General features: G+C 41.8%; 1 protein-coding gene across 2 annotated transcripts in view; it reads left to right on the top strand.

Moving 5' to 3' along the window:
* Positions 1–19,289, top strand: part of CREB3L2 (cAMP responsive element binding protein 3 like 2) — a 39,654-nt gene that overhangs the window by 11,732 nt on the left and 8,633 nt on the right. Inside the window, exons 2-8 of one of the 2 annotated variants that reach the window (XM_010713243.3) lie at positions 3,756–3,922; positions 5,491–5,578; positions 7,369–7,550; positions 8,196–8,342; positions 10,025–10,083; positions 11,448–11,516; positions 19,103–19,202. In XM_010713243.3, coding sequence (XP_010711545.2) covers positions 3,756–3,922; positions 5,491–5,578; positions 7,369–7,550; positions 8,196–8,342; positions 10,025–10,083; positions 11,448–11,516; positions 19,103–19,202 — 812 coding nt within the window. The remainder of the gene's footprint in view (positions 1–3,755; positions 3,923–5,490; positions 5,579–7,368; positions 7,551–8,195; positions 8,343–10,024; positions 10,084–11,447; positions 11,517–19,102; positions 19,203–19,289) is intronic. The other variant, XM_019615487.2, reaches the window with a different exon arrangement.

Genomic DNA, 19,289 nt, shown 5'->3' on the forward strand with positions numbered 1-19,289 from the left:
CACCCACAGCTAGACTTCTCTTCCACTTGCATGGTAACACAAATCTCAGAAAGTGCAGGGCCAATTATGTGGTTCACTGATAACTCTCATTTATACGTAACATTCTCTCCCACAGGGAGTCTAAAGTAGCTTGCAACTGCTAGCACTGCCACAGTGCAGTTTGAACCAGAGGCGAGAGAGACAGCAAGTGCACAGCACCCTGTTGGGGAGGCTTTGGAAGAAGTTATCCGAAGAAACATTTGAAAGTTGCATTTACCAAGGGATAATGGATTTCCAGGCAAAGCTACCACTCTGGTGTTCTATCTGAATAGTCCACACAGAGCAAATAGGGTGGCGTCCACTCACCCACTGACTACTGATTGCTGTCAGCAGAATGGATAAGGAAAAGGCTGAGGTTCTCAGTGGCTTCTTTACATCTGACTTTAAAAGTCAGATCAGTTATCCTTGGGGGACTCTACCCCCTGACTAGGAAGGTTGGTATAGGGAGCAGAACAAACCCCCTACAATTCAGATGGAAACAGTTAGAGACCTACTATTCCATCTGAGGGTGCTGAGAGAGCCAAGCCGCTTTCTGCTTTCTATCTGTGTTCCTGGTCCTCCAGAGGATTGGAGGTTTTCCAGTATGATTCCTACCTACAAAAAAGTTTGTAAGGAGAATCTGGGGAACTACAGGCCCGTTGGCCTGATCTTGGTGCCAGAGGAGGTTATGGAACAGATCATCTTGAGTGAGATCACATGGCATGTGCAGGACAACCAGGGGATGAGGCCCTGCCAGCATGGGTTCATGAAAGGCAGGTCCTGCTTGACCAGCCTGATCTTCTATGATCAAGTGACTCTCCTGATGGATTAGAGAAAGACTGTCAACATAGTCTACCAAGACTTCAACAGAGGCTTCGACACTGTCTCCCACGGTATTCTCCTAGAAAAGCTGACAGCCTGTGGCTTGGACAGGTACACTCTTTGCTAGATAAAGAACTGGCAGAAGAGCTGGGTGCAGGGTGTGGAGGTGAATACATTTAAATACAGATGGCAATCCATCAGGAGTGGTGTTCCCCAGGGGTTGGTACTGGGGCCTGTCCTATTTAGTATCTTTGTTGATGACCTGGACAAGGGGATTGAGTGCACCTTCAGTAAGTTTGCAGATGACATCAAGTTGGGTGCAAATGTGGATCTACCCAAGGATAGGAAGGCCGTACAGAGGGATCTGCACAGGCTGGATAGCTGGGCTGAGGACAATGGGTATGAAGTTAATGTGACCAATTGCCAGATCCCACACTTTGGACACAACCCCAGGTAACGGTATAGGCTTGGGGCAGAGTGGCTGGAAGAAATGTACCTGGGGGTGTTGGTTGATGCTTAGCTGAATGTGAGCCAGCACTCAGGTGGCCAAGAAGGCTGATGGCATCCTGGCTTGTATCAGAAATAGTGTTGCCAGCAGAAGCAGCAAAGTGATCATCCCTCTCTACTCAGCCCTGTTCAGGACACGCCTCAAGTACTGTGTTCAGTTTTGGGCCCCTCACTACAGGGTGTCCAGAGAAGAGCAACAAAGCTGTGAGGGGTCTGGAGCACAGGTCTTGTGGGGACCAGCTGGGAGAACTGAGATTGTTCAGTCTGAAGAAGAAGAGGCTCAGTGGAGACCTCATCATTCCCTACAACCTGAAAGGAGGTTGTGGCAAGGTGGGGGTCAACCTCTTCTCCCGTGTAACTAGTGATAGGACAAGAGGGAACAGTTGTGCCTGTGGAAGTTCAGGTTGGATATTAGGAACAATTTCTTCTACAGAACTGGAATAGGCTGCCCAGTGAGGTGGTGAAGTCACTATCCCTGGAGGTGTTCAAGAAACATTTAGATATTGTACTAAGGGACATAGTTTAGTCTGGAAATATTGGAGGTTGGTGGATGGTTGGACAAGGTGATCTTAGAGGTCTTTTGCAATCCTTCTGATTCTGTGAGTCTGGGATTCTATGAATGACATTCTTGTGTTTATGAGACATGCAAACAGAGTGCAAAAAGAGCAGCGTCCCCTCTCCCAAGTTAATATTTAAACAATGCTGTTTTTTTGTTTGGTTGTTGTTGTTGTTTTGTTTTTCTTTTCATAAATACTTCTATTTTCATTGTTCTGTGTTTCCTGGAAGGCTTTGGGACTAAGCACTTCAAACAATTTAAGTACAGTGTTTAGCCCTTGCCTTACCATTCACTTTCTTGGCGGAGTTTGGCTTGCTGTTCTAGAGCATCTGATTACAGGATACATATTTTCAGTTTTAATTCCTTGGTGTGTCTTTTCTCAAATTACCTCTTTCCTTGCCAGCAGTGGAGGTGAGGTCCACCACAAAGTAATGACTAGCATTGGCCATGTGCATACTTCTCCCTTCTTGCAGTCGCACAACCCCCACCAAGCGCCTGTGTGCCAAATGCCTGTGTGGTCTTAATAGTAGCTGAGACAAACACAGAGGCTCTCAGGCCACTCTTATTTTTGTTACCTGCCTACAGCTGGTGACATCCCACCAGCTCAATGTGTAGAGGCCTTGTATCAGCCCCACAGACTGTTGGTGGCGTAGCAACAGTGCCCTGAAAAACTCCTAGCAGTTGATGTTCTAAACTGTGTTGCCGTGTCCTGACTGTACTTCTCTTTGTGTACGTGCTTGCTTGCTGCTTTAATTCCATATATGCAACAAATTCTGACTATGAAAGCAGGGAGGGCTTTGAAAGAGAGATCAACACCTTTTTCCTTTATGTATGTTTGTCCTTGCAATCCAACTGCTTGATTTATGGATATAACCCTTGCAGCTGCTGGCAAGTTATGGCAGCGGACTGCACTGTGGTGCAGCAGTAAGGAGTAGTCTCCTGCAAGAGGAAAGAAGACCTTCTACAGCTGAACTTTAGCACTAGGAATAGGATTTTTTGAAGGTAGAGTTGCACTTGCCAAAAATATATCTACGTCTCTCTTCAAAGTGGCTTCCAAGAATACAAGTGGGAAGCAAGCAACCTACCATACCAACATCCTTCCAGTTCTTGACAATGCAAGGCAAACCCTTTGGCTTTGTTCAGTGAAAGATGGCAGTAAGCTTTCAGAAGTTGATCTCTGCAGCCAGTTCTGCCAACATGCGATGCATATTTCATTGCTGCCAGTCTAAATCTGCATCCTGTGCTGTGTCTCCCAAACACTCTGGGGAGGAAATTACCGTGATCACCATGGTACTGTTCTCGTGTGAAATCATCAAAGCCACTGTCCCCTTTTATACTTAATAAATGAATCCTTAGGGAAAAAGTCTTGAATTTGAAAGAGTGAAAAATCCTTTGTTCTTAGAAGTGTAATATCAACGCTCCAGGTGTGTGATGACTGCAGGCAGGAGAAGGAGCAGAAGGCTGGCTAAGCAGTACTTCTACAAGAAGGAATAAAATGGAGTCAACTAACGTTAGGTGTGTAGGACATGGCTCCCTGGCTGCTCTACCCAACACTTATTTAATCTTGTTCTGATAGGTGCTAGCAGCTTTTGGCAGTATGCAGTGATTAGTGCTCTGTGTCTTTCTGCACTGCTCCTCTGTGTATCCTGGGGCTAGGATTAGGTTACAGCCCCGAAACAGCACAGTTGTCTGCATTGACTGAGAGGTGAATAGGAAGGGCAGAGTGGTATTGATGGACTGAAATGTCTTCTGTGTTTGTTTCTCTTCTCTGGAGGAGGGATGACATTATTTTCATTTGTAGTCTCTCTGTCCCTGACCTAAACATGTGGTGTCCAATTTCCTTCCCTGGCAGGTGACCTGGAAAATGAGGACTGGTGTCTGGGTTCAGAACTGACTCCAGCAGCAATAAAGACTGAGCCAGCGTTGTGCGAGACGTCAGGCCTTGCTCCCTCTGTCAGTCTCACTGTCACTGCCATGTCGCTGGACGGGGAACAAGCTGAGCTGCATACTGATGCCCTGGTACTTGCAGACTTTCTCTTCTCCTGTTTGTGCAATTAGATACAGATTCTCCTAGAACACTGCCTCCTCTGTGCCAAAGGTGTCGATTCAGGTTTCTCACCAAGGTCTCTGCTTTAACATTGTCTAATGCTTGCTGGTATACCACTATGCTGTATAGTTTGTATTTCAAAACTCATATATGCATCTTTATGTCTTACTGGTTGGATGCAGTTTTCTTTTATGATAGACAATGCAAAAGCCTGGAGCTGATGCTTTTAAAAATTATTTAAACAGTCTCAAGTGAACCGGGCACAGCTGAAGTGACTCATTTGTACTGTGGAGTCTGTAACAAGCTAGGAGTCCATAATGACTTGCCTTAGCACTGCTGTGTCTTCCCCTAATCAGAATGAGACCCCATGACTGAAGAGTTTTCCTTTTTGCCTGCTAAATCACTTTTTGCCAGGTCTGTCAAGCTCTGGCACTTTGAGGTGCTGCTGCTTGCATACTAACTTGCTGAGTAAGAACAATTTGCAATGCCTTTCTGCCCATACCTGGAACAGCCAGTGGGCATTCATGAGGGCTTAGTTTGACTGTGGTTGAATTCAGGAGTTTGAATGGCAGCAGCTGATGGTGCCCCCTCAGTGGAAGAGGTACTGTGACAGTTCTCAGTCCCTGGGGTGCAATTGCTCCGGGAGTTAGGCCATGTTGGAAATGAACATTCCCTCTTGGATGGGGATCAGAAATATGTGCAACAGAAATTGTTTCATGAGAAACTGGGAAAACTAAAAATCATTACTTTCCTCTTGTAGTCTGCATATACTGTCCTTAGTAAGTGGTCCCATCTCAGCTTGGGATGCTGTGATACTACAGAGAATATCTTGGAACTAACGGGTGGCTCACTACCATTGCACAAATTAGTTACACTGTTTTCCTGGGAGAGATTTTGGCCACATTGAGCATGTTGAGGTACCAGACTGACTTCCTCAAGCCTGGGATTGTAGAATTCAGGCAGACTGGACAGCAGCTTGGCAGCCTGGTGCTCCAGCCTTCTCAACAAGTAAGTCAGATGTCCTCTAAATATAATTCAGCCACAGCCATCTCTATTACAGTTCCTCTGCATGGTGAAACGAACTTGGGGCCATAACACAGTGCTCAGTGTCTCACTCCCAGATGACAGTGGTCTCAAATGGGTTTTCCCTGCTGCCAGGAGCATTGCTGACTGCTGAAACTGGCTGTGTAGTCCAGCAGATCCTAGTGTGAGCTCTGTTGCTATGAGAAGTAATTTGAGTGGGTTGCTTGCTAGCTTTCAGTCTGAGATGTCATCTCTGAGGCATAATCTTTTATTAACTAAATACAGTAATAAAAAACGCCGCAGCAGGATTAGTCAGGGCAACATTTTCTGTAGCCTGGCTGGGCAGCATTTTCTGTAGCCTGGCTAAGCAGAACTGTGTGAAGCAGTTAAAGCTTTGCCTGCAGCAGAGTAGGAGAGGGAAATCTCTCCGTTTATGGAGTATTCATCCTTGTATCCTTCAATTAAGATCTGAAGATGTGTGCTTTGGGTTTTCATGCTCTTTATTTCTCTTTTCTAGATGAAACCACTGAGCCAGAAAGCTCTTCCAGAGATTAAATTGGAGCCTCATGAAGTGGATCAGTTTCTGAATCTCTCTTCTAAGGAAGGTCTGTTAATTACCTACCTAGTATGCAAGGGAGATGACCAGAATGCATGATGAGTGTACTTTACCCTGATTAAATATTTGGCTTCCTTGTTTGCCATGTTAATCCTTACGTTGAAGCTGTTGCCTTCCAGGGATTTGAATCAGACTGCTAAAAAGCCAGTCTTTCTGACCTATTTATGTGGATTTTTTTTAAATTTGTTTTTGTCTTGCTCATCACAAAAAAAATTATCCCTATTTTGTCTGTGACGTGTTAACAATTATGCAGTTGCTGGAAGGAGCTTGAATCCTTAACGTAGCAAGATTATTTAGGTTAGAAGAGATCTTAGAAGATTTCTCTTCTAGCCTAAGATGGGACTTAACAAGGCATAGAAAATAAGTACAAGAGAAAACTTCGCTAATTTAAATCTCTTTGCTTTAAGCTGCAAAAGAAAGCATGTGAGTTTATATGAAATTAAGTTAGAAGCATTTGATTTTAGTACATTTGTTTCAGTTCAGGTCTGAGAACCACCAGAGTCCCTTTGTACTATATAAATTAAGCAGTAGGAAGAGTGATGATCCCTTCACTTAGTGTAAAACACAGCTTTATGGCACATAGTCTATTGACCTAAGAAAAGTTTGAAAGAGCCAAATATTTTGGCTGAAATTTAAGAAGATAACTGCATCTCAGTTAGGAACGCTTGATATTCTGTTAGTGAATTCATTTATGTAGATAAATAGAACTGCTCTAGGAAGGGACGCAACTGGCTTAGCAGCTAGGACAAAGGGAGTTTATATCTTAACCTAAAATGCAGATGAAATTGCTTGATTTGTGAGCTTAAGGAACTTACTGTCTAAGAAGAGTAAGCAACTGCTAGAGTTAAGATCCTAGCCCAAAAGAGCTCGTGTATAATAACTTTTATTACTTTTTCTTCTTTTGTCCTCCACTACTTGATCTTTTCAACTCAAATTTGTAAAACATAGAAGAATCCAGTCCTATATCTTCCAACTGTAATTGCTGTAAATTTACCTTAGAAAAAAAAAAACAAAAAACCCACAAAAAATGGATGTCCAAAACAGCCACAGTTAGTTGCTCATGTAATCTGAGTAGGTGAGACATTGTGCTCTTTCTCTTGATCCCATCCCATTTGGTCATCTTGCCAGTTGTAGCACAGGTTCTCTTGACTGCCAGTGCAGTGCAAGTTTGCTTATGGCTGTGGATAGCAAAATGCAAAATGAGAGATTCCTGGGGTTGCTTCTTTTGCTGCTCATGGTCCACTAAAGCTTTCACTGTCAAGCGGTTGTCATTACCAACCAGTTATGTCAGAACAGACCCTTAGGGGATAGAATTTCTCTTTCCTTAACATATTATATGAACATTATCTTCTCTTGAAAAATACTGGCAATGTGTTAAATCCATAGCAAGGCTGGGAAAGACTGTTGATTTTGGAGAGAAGGCATGCCGGCTCAGAGCCCTCTCTGTTAATGTGGTTTCCCAAGCAGGGTATTTATGCTGGAGGCTTATACTTAAATCTCAAGGCTTTTGGAGGTGTGGAAGTGTAGGCAGAAATGACTGGAGCAGATGAGCATAGCCTTGTTTTGTCAGTTGGACCTAAAGATAGCTGCTGTGTTTCATTCCTCCTTTAGAGGCCTGTATGCTCTGAAGATCTTCCAAGTTGCCACATTTGCTTGATCCATCATTTAGCAAAGGATCCGAGTCCTGGAAACTGGGTGGTCACTGTATCAGTGGCTCTGCTGAAGGCTTATGTTAGCACCTCCAACCTTACGTTGTTGTATTTCTCTCTTGCCGTGCAGCAGTTGATCCCCTGCATTTGCCTCCAACCCCTCCCAGCAGTCATGGCAGTGACTCTGAGGGAGGGCAGAGCCCAGCTAGATCTCTCCCTCCTTCAAGCCCAATCCAGCTGCAAGCCGCAGCTAAAGTGGCATCACGCACAGCTTCAGCACTCTCCAATTCCCCTCTCCTGACTGCACCACATGTAAGTTGAGCTTGGTTTTTTTTTTAACATCTGTCAGTTGTTTGGTTTTTTTTTAATGTGTGTGTATGTTTTTGTTTGTTTTGCCTTTTTTTGCCTTTAAATTACTGTTTTTGCCATTTGCTAATTTCTGTTGTTCTTTGAATGAACCCAGCTCTGATCAAAACTGCATATCCAGTAATTTTTGTTCATTTATCTATCCTTTTCCCACAGGGAATGATGTGTGCCTTTCTAACTGAGGCAGGGTTGAGTACATTTATGAGTTTTCTTCCAGTCTGGATTGTGTTTCACATTAGGACCGAGCCCTACTGGGTTAGTTTGTCCCTAATACATCTACATCTGTGCTCTTGTTGCTATGTCTTGGAAATCAAATGGTGATTTTTAGGGAGGGATTTTCAGTTCTTGTTTCACATTTGTCTCTTTCCGTGCTTGAGCCAAGAGAAGCTTTACTGGTGGCCTTAGTATGTTCAGAGCTGGGCTGAAAGCATCTCAGTGTCTAAATGGAAGCTACATAAAAGGTCTTCACCCTACATTCCTTCAAGTTGCAAGAGACTGCTGAGTTAGTGTGCAGAGACTCTGTTCCCTAACACTTTTTCTCTGGGGCTGCGTGCACTGTGTTACATTTCTTCATTTCTGTGACACTTGCAGAAATTGCAGGGGACTGGCCCACTCATCCTGACAGAGGAGGAGAAGAGGACACTGATAGCAGAGGGGTACCCAATCCCTACCAAACTGCCCCTGACGAAAGCAGAGGAGAAGGTGCTGAAGAAAATCCGCAGAAAAATAAAGAACAAGGTAAATAATGTTCATTTAGCGTCTTTGCTGGTTAATTCCTACTCAGCCTTCATTTAAAAATGTTGCAGTGTTTCAGTAGCAATGACCCGTAGTACTGCTGAATGCTGTAAGATGTCTTTTAACAAACTATTTTTCTTTGTTCCTGAACACATCCATCACATTGTGACAGTGCCTCTCTGTCTAGGCATTTACCTGAACACATAAACAATGGGGTATTTAGCAAGCAGGGTATCAAGTTGCTGTTGCCTGGCTCCATTTTAAAAACTGTTTGATCCTTTCCCTTATGGATAGGCAAAGACTTGTGTGTTCTTTCCATAGTGTTGAAGGTGTCCTTTTCCATAGTTTCATGTTTTAAAGTCTGACTTTGTATTTCCTTGCCCTAGTCTTCTGATCACAGAATCAGACCTTGGCTTTTAAATGAATAGTTGACAACAAGGCTGTGAAATGTCCTGCAAGTCTTCTCTTTCTCCCCAAATGGCGAACAGTTAGTGGAGGAAAGCATTTTTTCAGACTTAGCTAACTCACTCATTCTAGAGAATATTAGCACACCTTTGAAGGCTGATGCATTCTGTTACTGGTTTTGCTGACAGAGGTGTAAATTTGCCTACATTGAATCGAAATGTGGTCTAATTTTTTTTCCCCCCAAAATTGTAAAGTTTCCTTGTGCATTTTATCGTGCATGTTATTAGAGACATTTGTACTGGGGGAAATTGCTAGAGGCCTTTTGGTCAAACTCCCTGCTCTGAATGCAGAGTAAGTTTAGATCAAGTTACTAAACGGCTTGTCCAGTCATGTTTTGTTGTTTGAGTGATGGGTCCTCAGCTTCTCTGGGCAACCTGATCCATATGAGGCTGCTTTTCTGGATAAAAATAAAATACAATCTTAACATTTAATTGGAATTTCCTTTGTTGCAACTTGTATTTAATGTTCTTGACATTTTGCTGTATACCTCTGAGAAGGTTGACTTAATCTTTGCTACAGCAATAGGATTCCCTCCTTAGCTTTATCTTTTTAAATCTGAACAAACCCAGATTTCTTTGCCTCTGTTGATACACCATGTGCTCCAGCATAATTACTGTAGCAGAGGCTGTCCTCTGGACTTGCTCCAATATGTCCAAAGTGTTTATTTCAAAGTCCCAAACTTCACATGGTTCTCAACTGTGGTCTTGCAGGGGCTGAGTAGATGGGAAGAGATACTTCTCATGACCTACTGGCTACACTCTTGTAACACAGCTCCGCTTTGGTTGATGTTCTTTTTTATGGGGGCATATTGCTGATTTATGTTTCACTGATTATCTATCAGAATCCCCAAGTCTTTTTCTGCAAATCTGCTTTCCAACGTATGCATGGGTTTTTCTTTGAACAGAAGCAAGACTTTCTCCTGGCATCGTCTTTTAGTGTTTGTGCTAGGATATTCTCTGCAGATGAATCTGATTTGCTTTTTAAGGTTAATTTTGTAAGAGCAGCGAGTGATCTTTTTTCTACTACTGAGAGGAGCTGTCTTGCTTCAGGATGTGGAAGTGGACCAAGACAGCGCTTTGCTTACCAAGAATAGGAATGAGAACAGCACTGAAGCTTGAATCTAATAATGTCAGGCCTTTTTACTAGTTTATTAATTCATCTTTGCTGCTTTTTTTTTTTTTCTTTTCAAATATTTGGTGTTTTGCTTCCCTTTTCCTTAGATCTCTGCCCAGGAAAGCAGAAGAAAAAAGAAAGAATACATGGACAGTCTGGAAAAAAAGTAAGCCAGCCCCCTTCCTGTTTCAAATGGGCCAATAGCACTGGTTGCTGAAATGGGAAAGGATCCAGCTGTTGATGCTGGGACTGTTTTGTGCACAAAGTTCCAGCTGCCATCTCGTGGTTGTGACTGAGAAAAGACCCTTCTTTAGTCTGCTTGTACGTATGCTGAGGTGCTGCGTACGTGGTGGTGTGTATTGGTGGCTGTGGCTGCCACCAACACATAGCTAATGTGCTGGCAAGGACCTTAAACCTTAAGGAAGACAAGACCTATCTACTATTAGCCTTCCACTCGGGCAAATGTGCTGGTCTAGTGGATAGGCATTGCCCATGGAAAGGTAGGGTTAGGGTGAATATAGTCTGTCTTCTGGTACAGATTTAGACAGAAATAGGAAGTAAGTGAGCTAAGACTTCCTAGAATAATAAGCAGGGCTCGGAGAAAGAACATGTGACCAATTGCCTTCCTTTAGCAGGAAAAGGCCAACCCCTCAGTTAGTGATTTATATCCCAGTTTAATCTTCCTTGTAAGAAATAAGTGTTCTGGTATTTTTCTTATGCACTTCACCAGATGGATCTGCTAAAACCCATGTACTATTTTTTGTGATACCCTCAAGGTAATTTCCTTTTTTCATATCTCTTCATGGATGAGCCTTGATTTCTCAGTTAGACTCTTGTGAAATTCTAGCATATTTGTACATATTTCCTCACATAGCTATTCAAGGTGGTCATACGTGTCTTATAGGAGTCCCATATTTTTATTTTGACTTCTTGGGTAGCAGGTCATATGATAATATCCTTCAGTTTAGGCAGGTTTCTTGGTACAGTGAAGAAACAAGTACTCTCTTGGAAATAAATCTTCTGGCTTATTAGCCTCTATAAACATGAAAGTCAAGGGTATGATTTCAGAAGCATGGCATTTGTTGAATTTTTTAGTGTGATACCTAACAATGAAATGCACACATAGAATACTCTTGCACAAAATAATTGCTAACAACATAATCAGAGCATATTCAGTGACATATAAAGTATCTGTCTTGTGGTCTGATGCACAGAGAAAGTCATAGCAGGGTCTTCCTTATTGCTATTTCAAAGACCAAAAAGTCGTTACAGAGCACCCTGAATAAACTGGACATATTGGGGTATAGTTGACTACTATAGACAGATGTTCTATAGCTAGTAGTTTCTATTGCAATGCCTGCAACACCATGAAGCAGGATTGAATATTATGACTGAATTTAGTTGGTGTAGCTTTCTCATTAGATGTAGGAAAAATCATAGAGCTCTCTGTGAAAATAAATTTGGGTTGTTTTACAAGTTTTTGAATGTAAAAAGCAGTCATTTATTAATCTTTCCTTGTGTTGTCTCCAGAGTTGAGAACTGTTCAAATGAAAACAGTGAGCTACGTAAGAAGGTTGAAGTCCTGGAAAGTACTAACAGGTACAGTATGAAGGGAATAGGAAAAAAAAATATATATAGATGGAGCATGACAGTAAAAAAGTAAAATCCAGAAATTAAGACATCAGTTGAAACGTGAAGAATAGTATCTGGTCTGGTTAATGTCAAAGAAAGATGATGGAGAGTGGTTATTGTGACTGTGCAGTGCGATGTAAGACGTAGGGGCTTTGATGTCAGCTCTTAAACTGTCTCCTTAGCCTGTGTTGTGTTTACCTTTTATTGCCCTTCTTTGTGTTCTTCTTTTGCACAAGGAAACATGATTAGTTACTGATAACAAACAAAAAACTGCAGCCCAACTCTCCAAATTGTCCTTTGTCAGTGAAAGTCTGCTTTGACAGAAGGTCTTGACCTGGAACGTGACACTTCGAGAACTTTGTTGCTTAGTTGCTCTGAGTCAATGTTAGTTTATTCTGGACTGCTAGATATCACTGCAGTTGTTGAACACTGTTCTGATCATCTGATACACCATTAATATCTTTCTATATTTTAGGAAATACAACTTCCTTTATAAGGATAATCAGCTTCTCATTTCTTCATTTCTGAAGAAAGAGACGTCTCAGTGGTAACTTCTTCAGAAGATGTATAGCAGAAAATTATCTATAGCTGAGCTTTGAATTGGATATTAGCCAAGAGTGGAATGTTAGTCATGGCTTATCCTCAGTGTGTTCTCTAATGAACGCAAGTTCCAATGAGTAGGTACTAAATGAGCCCACTGTTAATACTTTTTGCTTAGAGGCATTTGAAATGGTGGTCACATACTGCCACTGAACATGATGGTAGCAGTGAAGTGTGGGAGAAAGCTGGATTTTATAGATAAGACCCACAGTCATGAAAAATGGCCCTAAAGTTTGTCTGGCAGCCAATGTATTGCTAATTGAACGGCATGTGTTGTTTCTAATCTCTGGATCCAATCTCTAATATCATGGAGCGAGACCCTCTAGCACTGTAATTTGCTAGAGAGTGTCTCCCACACACTGCTCATGCATACAGACATCTGCTGCTTGTTTGAAGGGAGCCAATCCATTTCTGTTCCTCCTGTATCTTCCTGCAGGGTTTTACATAAAAGAGCTAGGAGTTGTTCTGTAGGTGTTGGGTAGAGTTGTCTCTCTCAGAATCTGTTCCAGGAGGTACTGAAACCACCTGCTATAAGGAAGAGGGCAGCTGTGAATGGCCACTCAGGGAAAACCTGTTGTCAAGCCTTAAATTTTCTCCCTTGTTTAGCTAAATTTGGTCAACTTTTTACATCTCTTGAGCAGGTGAAGATACAGTCATGGCAACTGCTCTGTTCATATTTTTCAGTTTTTTAGGCAGGCCCTTTAGCATCTTCTTTGTTATTTTATTATCTTAATACCCTAATGCTAACTGCTTTAAAATTATTTAGCTGTCTGTGTGATATTATGCCTCATACTCAGAACATATGCGATGAGTTGTATTGTTTACTTTCCTATGCAAGAGCACCGATAGTGAGTTGCAGTGTCCTGCAGAGAAGCAGTTGTTCCTGACTCTCTGCACAAAAATTCTTGTATCTCATGGTGATGTTGGTTTGGGTATTTAGATACAAACTGTACCTAAAAACTGCTAAGGCTGCAAATTCGAGTTCTGAAAAATTTGTTGAAGTTCCTACTTTCGTTAAGCCTGACTTATGTAACACCAAATTGTGGTGTTTTGTTTTGTTTTTGTTTGGATTGGTTTGTTTTGCTTTTAAGATTGCACCCCAAAGAGCCACTTTCTCTCTTTTAGTATGTGGCTGTGTTAACTTGTTTAGAGAATGGTTCCAGACCCTTTCTTAATGTATGTCGGTTGCTTTCTACAATGAATTCAAAATGACTGGTTTCCTCATTGGTACAGAGCATTGATGTGTAATTCAGAAGCTATGCAAATGTTTCAGCATCCTGTGACTGGTGCTTCCATCTTGTTCTTAGGCAGGGATCAAAGCTTGTGAAGAAGTGAAGGTCACATTGTGCAGTGTCAGTTTATTCTTGGATGCCCAAATTTAAACACTTAGGACCTTGTTTTCGTAAGTTCCTAGCACACAGTCACGCACACATGTAACTTATTTAATATGCCCAAAGCATGGACCCAGTTGACTTCAGCTGCAGCTTTGAGCATTTAATGCAGTAAAAAAACGAAGACTTCTTTTAAGGTTTCATTTAAAAGTAGATCTAAAAGCATTATAGCTGCTTTTTATTTGCAGAAATTTGGAAGACTTGAAAAAGGTAACAGGAAAATAACATTTTGATTGCATGTGGAAATGCTCATGCGTTCAATGTGGATGAAGTCAAAATTGTTGTGCTGTTGTTTTCTTTTTTTAATGTTGTTGGAAAATTGGGCTGTAGCTGCTCACTTAGAAGTTTATGTGCATGTATGTGCAGTCAGTGTTGTGTTTTTATAGTCTGGCTGGAGCTGAGAGGAGCTGACAGGCAATTACCTAAATATACAACTATTAAACACCAGAGTTTTCCTTCTGCATCTGCAACCAGTATTTCAGAGCATGTTGTTATTCTATATATAGAACAAGTTTTGCACAGATACATACCTAGGACTTCAGGGAAATCCTACTTACATTTTGAAGTCTGGCTCCAAACCATGGAAGCACTGCAATTTCTTCTGCTAAAAGAGTAGCATGAAAAATTTTAGAAGAACCTTCTCTGAGAGACTGCCTTAGCCTGAAATTCTGGATCTGAAAAGATTTGATGTAAAAGGTGCAAATGTGGTCCAAAAAAGTTGCATCCAAAAGTATCTTATTTGCCTTTCATATATCTTAAAAGGAAGGCAGGAGTCTGGGGATCAAGATGCAAGGGAGTTTTTAATTCTCATTAATGAGTGGGTGTCTGCAACATTTTTGGCTTCTTCAGTATTAGAACACTAGCATATGTTTCCTCTCCTAATTTAAGTGACTCAGTCTCTTACAAGAAACCCATCCAAGTTCCTTCCTAAGGATTTTTCTCAAAACTACAGGAACACATTATTACATATGTGTTTGTTATGTCTTGTAGCCACAAGTGAGTCAAGATCTCATTGGCTTTGGGGCACTGCTGTCTTAGAAGGGTGTGAAAAAAAGCTGGCATCAAGACTTGAACTGACTTGTCTCCTTTGCCAAGAAGGCTTGATTCATTCATCTGGTAACACTGGGACTTCACAGAAACTGCCATTAGTTTAGGCTTTGATTATGCTCCATGACACCAATGTTGTCTAGCTGGGAGCAATGGCTGTTTGGGCTAAAGACAGTATTGAAACACCAGGTACTGTGTGTGTGATGTGTGAGAAGAACCTTTGTTTTTCACTTCTATTAAATCTGTATTTATAAATATATTGGTGGCCAGTTTTCTTTTGGTAGGAAGAAATAGGTAAAAATAGGAATTAGTGTGTGATTGAGAGTATAAATGTTGTTGAAACACATGAATAATGCATGCAGGTAGCTGCTAGAGTTGCTCTGGTGAAGTAATGACTGGTAAGTTGTGCAGATATCCACTCTGACAAGTATCTCAAAGGCAGTGGCTTTGTAAATACAATTGGGATGTTTTTGCAGTGCTCCTGCTCCTGCTTAAGCCATTGTTGTAACTCCCTGTCAAACTGAATTGTGTATCAGTCTGACCCATGGGGGTTTACCAGCACCAAAACCACCGGACTTCACTGGTTTACATGGCTGTTCCTTCATTTGAGGCTGATAAACCTACTTTGACAAGTCTTCTTCAAGAAGAGAAGGATCTGGATTAAAGTTACGATGAGACGTCTTACATTTCATACCACCTTCATAACAGCTGACCAAGGTTGGCAGCCCTGGAGCAACTCCTTGTCTTTTAAGCATCAGGACAATGTTTTTATGCTGAAGTGTCTGATGAAAAAAATACTGGGTTTTCATGTTTCTAATTCAAGTGAGAAAATTAGTGGATTTGTTTGTTTTGCTTTGGAGTACTGTGATTTTTCAATGAAAACCTTACCTTTATAGGACAGGCAGAGAAGTAATCTATGTGTAAAGCTGGAATAAAAGAGAACATTTTTTCTCCTTTTAAAATCAAAGTTAAGTTTTGTTCCTCAAAATACTGTTTTGAGGAATACTATATTGAGGAAGCCTCCCAGGTGACAAGGTCCTGTGGTGACAAATTTCCTCCGCTGACTGAAAACATCGCTGGAAGCAAAGGGGAAGCCTTGACTTGTTCCTTACTCTGGTAGTGAAAAGTGACCTTCTGAAGAGAATTTTGTGAATGCACACGTGAAAATAAGACATCATGGGCAGAGTGGATTTGCTGGGAGTGCTGGAAAAGAAAGCAGGAGTCTTCAGTTACTTTACAGCTTTCCTATGAGGTGCTTCTCTTGGCAGGGAAAAGCGTGAAAGCACGTTCACACCTCCTGCAGAGGTGACCCTCTAATTGAATATCACTGGGAAATGTGTCAGACGTAGTGAAAATAATCCCTGTGGGTACAAAGCCCCTTATGTGTATGCTGCTTTGGGATTGCATTTTCTCTTGCTAGGATTTAGCCACTGTCAGTATGTTTCAATAAGAGCAATCTTGGACTTTCTACTGATACTGTTCTTCAGAGCAGAGAACTGCTCCAGAGAACTGTTCCTTAGCCTTCTCTTCTTAGTCCAGATCATTCCTGCAGTCATCTAGTAGCAATGAAGGCAGCTTGTGTGTGGGAAAGATCTCTTCACCTTGGAATTCAATCTTCAGAATTTCCTCTTCATATGGAAAAAGAATGCTCCCATTTTGATGATGGTAGTGTAAACTGCCATCATATAATAAATATCTGAGCAAATAAGCTTGCTTCTTGCTCTCATATCAGCTCTTGCTCCTAATTTGAAAAATGTCCCTGTAGCCTGTCATCTCCAATCACTGAGCCTGTGTCTTCTGAGAAGATCACAGAAGCTCTGTTCAAGCGACTTGGGAGAGAAAGACATTTTATGTGAATGTAGTTGGTCAGAAAGATGAGAGATGTATCTTCTATGACTATCTGCAGATTTATATTTTTCAAAGTGAACACTTTGGAATCAGTGCTCCAGGCCCACTCTTCCCAACAGGATTTTTTAATGGGACTCAAAATAGCAGAGATGAGCAAAATTACGTGTTCTCTCTATTGATATTCTCACCAGCCATTAGCTGTTTTCTCCCTTATGCCTCCACAAAAAGTGGCAAGAGTGATCAACATTTCAAGTTTGCAGCCCCCAAGCCAAGGAAGGAGCTGCTTCCTTCTCATGCCATACAGCTCTTCTCTGTCAAACCCAATGATCACAGAATCACAGAAACACTAAAGTTGGAAAAGACTTACAAGATCATCCAGTCCAACCATCCACCTATCACCATAGTTCTCACTAAACCATGTTCCTCTGCACAACATCCAGACGTTCCTTGAACACCTCTAGGGTCAGTGACTCCACCACTTCCCTGGGCAGCCCATTCCACTGCCTGACCACTTTTTCAGAGAAGTAGTATTTCTGAATGTCCAGCCTAAATCTCCCCTGGCACAGCTTGAAGCCATTCCCTCTAGTTTTGTCACCAGTTACACGAGAGAAGAGGCCGACCCCCAGCTCACTACAACCTCCCTTCAGGTAGTTATAGAGAGCAATAAGGTCTCTCCTGAGCCTCCTCTTCTCCTGAACATTCCCAGATCCTTCAGCTGCTCCTCATAAGGCCTGTGCTCCACACCCCTCACCAGCCTTGTTGCCCTTCTTTGAACCTGCTCCAGGGCCTCAGTGTCTTTCTCGCAGTGAGGGGCCCAAAACTGGACACAGTACTCAAGGTGCAGCCTCACCAGCGCTGAGTACACGGGGACAATCACTTCCCTGTTCCTGCTGGCAACATCGTTCCTGATGCAAGCCAGGATGCCATTGGCCTTCTTGGCTACCTGGGCACACTACTGGCTCAGCACTGATCAAGCCTGTAATGGGTTGGGGGGGATTTAGTCTTCCATAATAGCACAGAAATGACAGGGCTAGCATTGCTATGTAACGTGGCATATGGTGGGAATACTGTATGTAGTGTGTACTGTGCCATAAAATGAGATATCCTCTTATGTAAATCTGTGTGATCCCTGAGCAATGAAGTGGGTAGGAGGGAGAGACTTCCAAGAGATGTTATCAAAGAGAAGGGTGTTAGAATGGTCTCATTGCCATGATGGATGTTGTTTTCATCTCTTCATTTGTCTGTGGTCTATAACAGTGAATGAAGGACTCAGTTAGACACATCAATTTCTTCTTTTTAATACTGAGCTGCAGAATAAACTGGGTTCTCAAGAGCATGCAATACATCCTTCCTTAACTGGAAAGGATCTGCTGGCCTAGATCTGTGCTCTGAGCATGCCTTGTGCTCATTTCAGAATGCAATCCCGAAGTCCTTGAATGCATTAAACTCTAATTAGCAATGATCATTGATGATTAAAAAAAGTCTGTAATAATAGGAAGACAAGTGTATAGTGAGCCATAAAGGCACCTCTGGGTCTGTCCTACAATTAGCTTTTAGCAAGTTTGATCTTAAAATATTCCTTCTATTTTCTCTGACATCCTAACCTTGCCTCTTGTTCTCGTATTTGACGTCATGGTCTCCAAAATTGTTGCCTGGAGTTTTATGGGGGGTTACCCTCAGAAACTGTGAGGCTTATGTAAGAAGCAAAAAGTAGAATTGGAAACAGCAAAGTCAACGTCTTGATGTAATATTGCATGATATTTGACTGTAATAAGGGCAGGTGTTTGGGTTATTCCTTCTCTGTCAGAAAGCTCGAATGAAAGTAAAATGGAAACCTGTGAAAACCCAATGCCGATTATTCTTTGGGATCATTTCCCAATTAAATGATAATATCCTGACTGTAGCCATTGATGATGGTATAGCAAAAGAAAATCAGCAATTGAGGCAGAAGAATACCCTCCTGGTCCACGACAGTTGACTCGAACCAGAAGAGAATTACTATTGTGGTTGTTACCTCTGAAAGGCACGGTCAGAGTAGCTGCTTCAAGCCACTGTGGTTTTGTAAACTCCTGGAGGATTTAGCAAATAGCAGTGAAGTACTTTATTTAGCAAATGAATTTATGGGAAATTAAGTCTGTGCTTTATATCCCTTTCTTTAAAAAAGGTCCAATTCATTGTACAGTGAGTTTTCAGAAAAAGGGTGTAGAAGTGTACTTCTACCACCAGCAATTACAAGCTTGCTTTTGCACCGTTTCAAGTAACTGTGAAACTCCTGCTCAATTCATGATACAGAACCAGGCTGTATAAGCAGTCACTCACTTGCACATAGAGCAATTCCTGTTGTTAACACATCTACTAGAATTTCCTAGAGAAGGTCTGAAAATAGTTTTTTATTTACAAGAGCTGTCTGAATAAGGTAAAGAAGTCATTGTTCGGGGATGTCAGCTGAGGGAAAGGCAAAAGATCTTTATGAAAGATCCATTGTTAATCCATGCAAGAATTTTGTAAAAATTAGACTCATTCCTTACTTCTAATTTCAAATGGAGGACTTCAGTCATCTGTATCTTACTGTAACTGCTAAATGTATTATTGTTAGGTGTAGAATTTGAAGCAAAAACAAGTAGATCAGGACATCTGATGCTCACATCTGTTGTCTTTGCTTTCCAGAACACTTCTGCAGCAGCTGCAGAGACTCCAGGCCATGGTTGCTGGGAAGGTGTCCCGTTCATGTAAGGCAGCTAGCACACAGACAGGGACCTGTCTTATGGTGAGTACTCTCTAAAGCTGAGGATTGTAGAGAAGTGAGGTTCACTTTCCACTGCTCAAAACCACAGCCCCTGTTCTGCTAAGCCTC

Source organism: Meleagris gallopavo, chromosome 1, assembly GCF_000146605.3.
Source record: "Meleagris gallopavo isolate NT-WF06-2002-E0010 breed Aviagen turkey brand Nicholas breeding stock chromosome 1, Turkey_5.1, whole genome shotgun sequence".
NCBI classification, from domain to species: domain Eukaryota; kingdom Metazoa; phylum Chordata; class Aves; order Galliformes; family Phasianidae; genus Meleagris; species Meleagris gallopavo.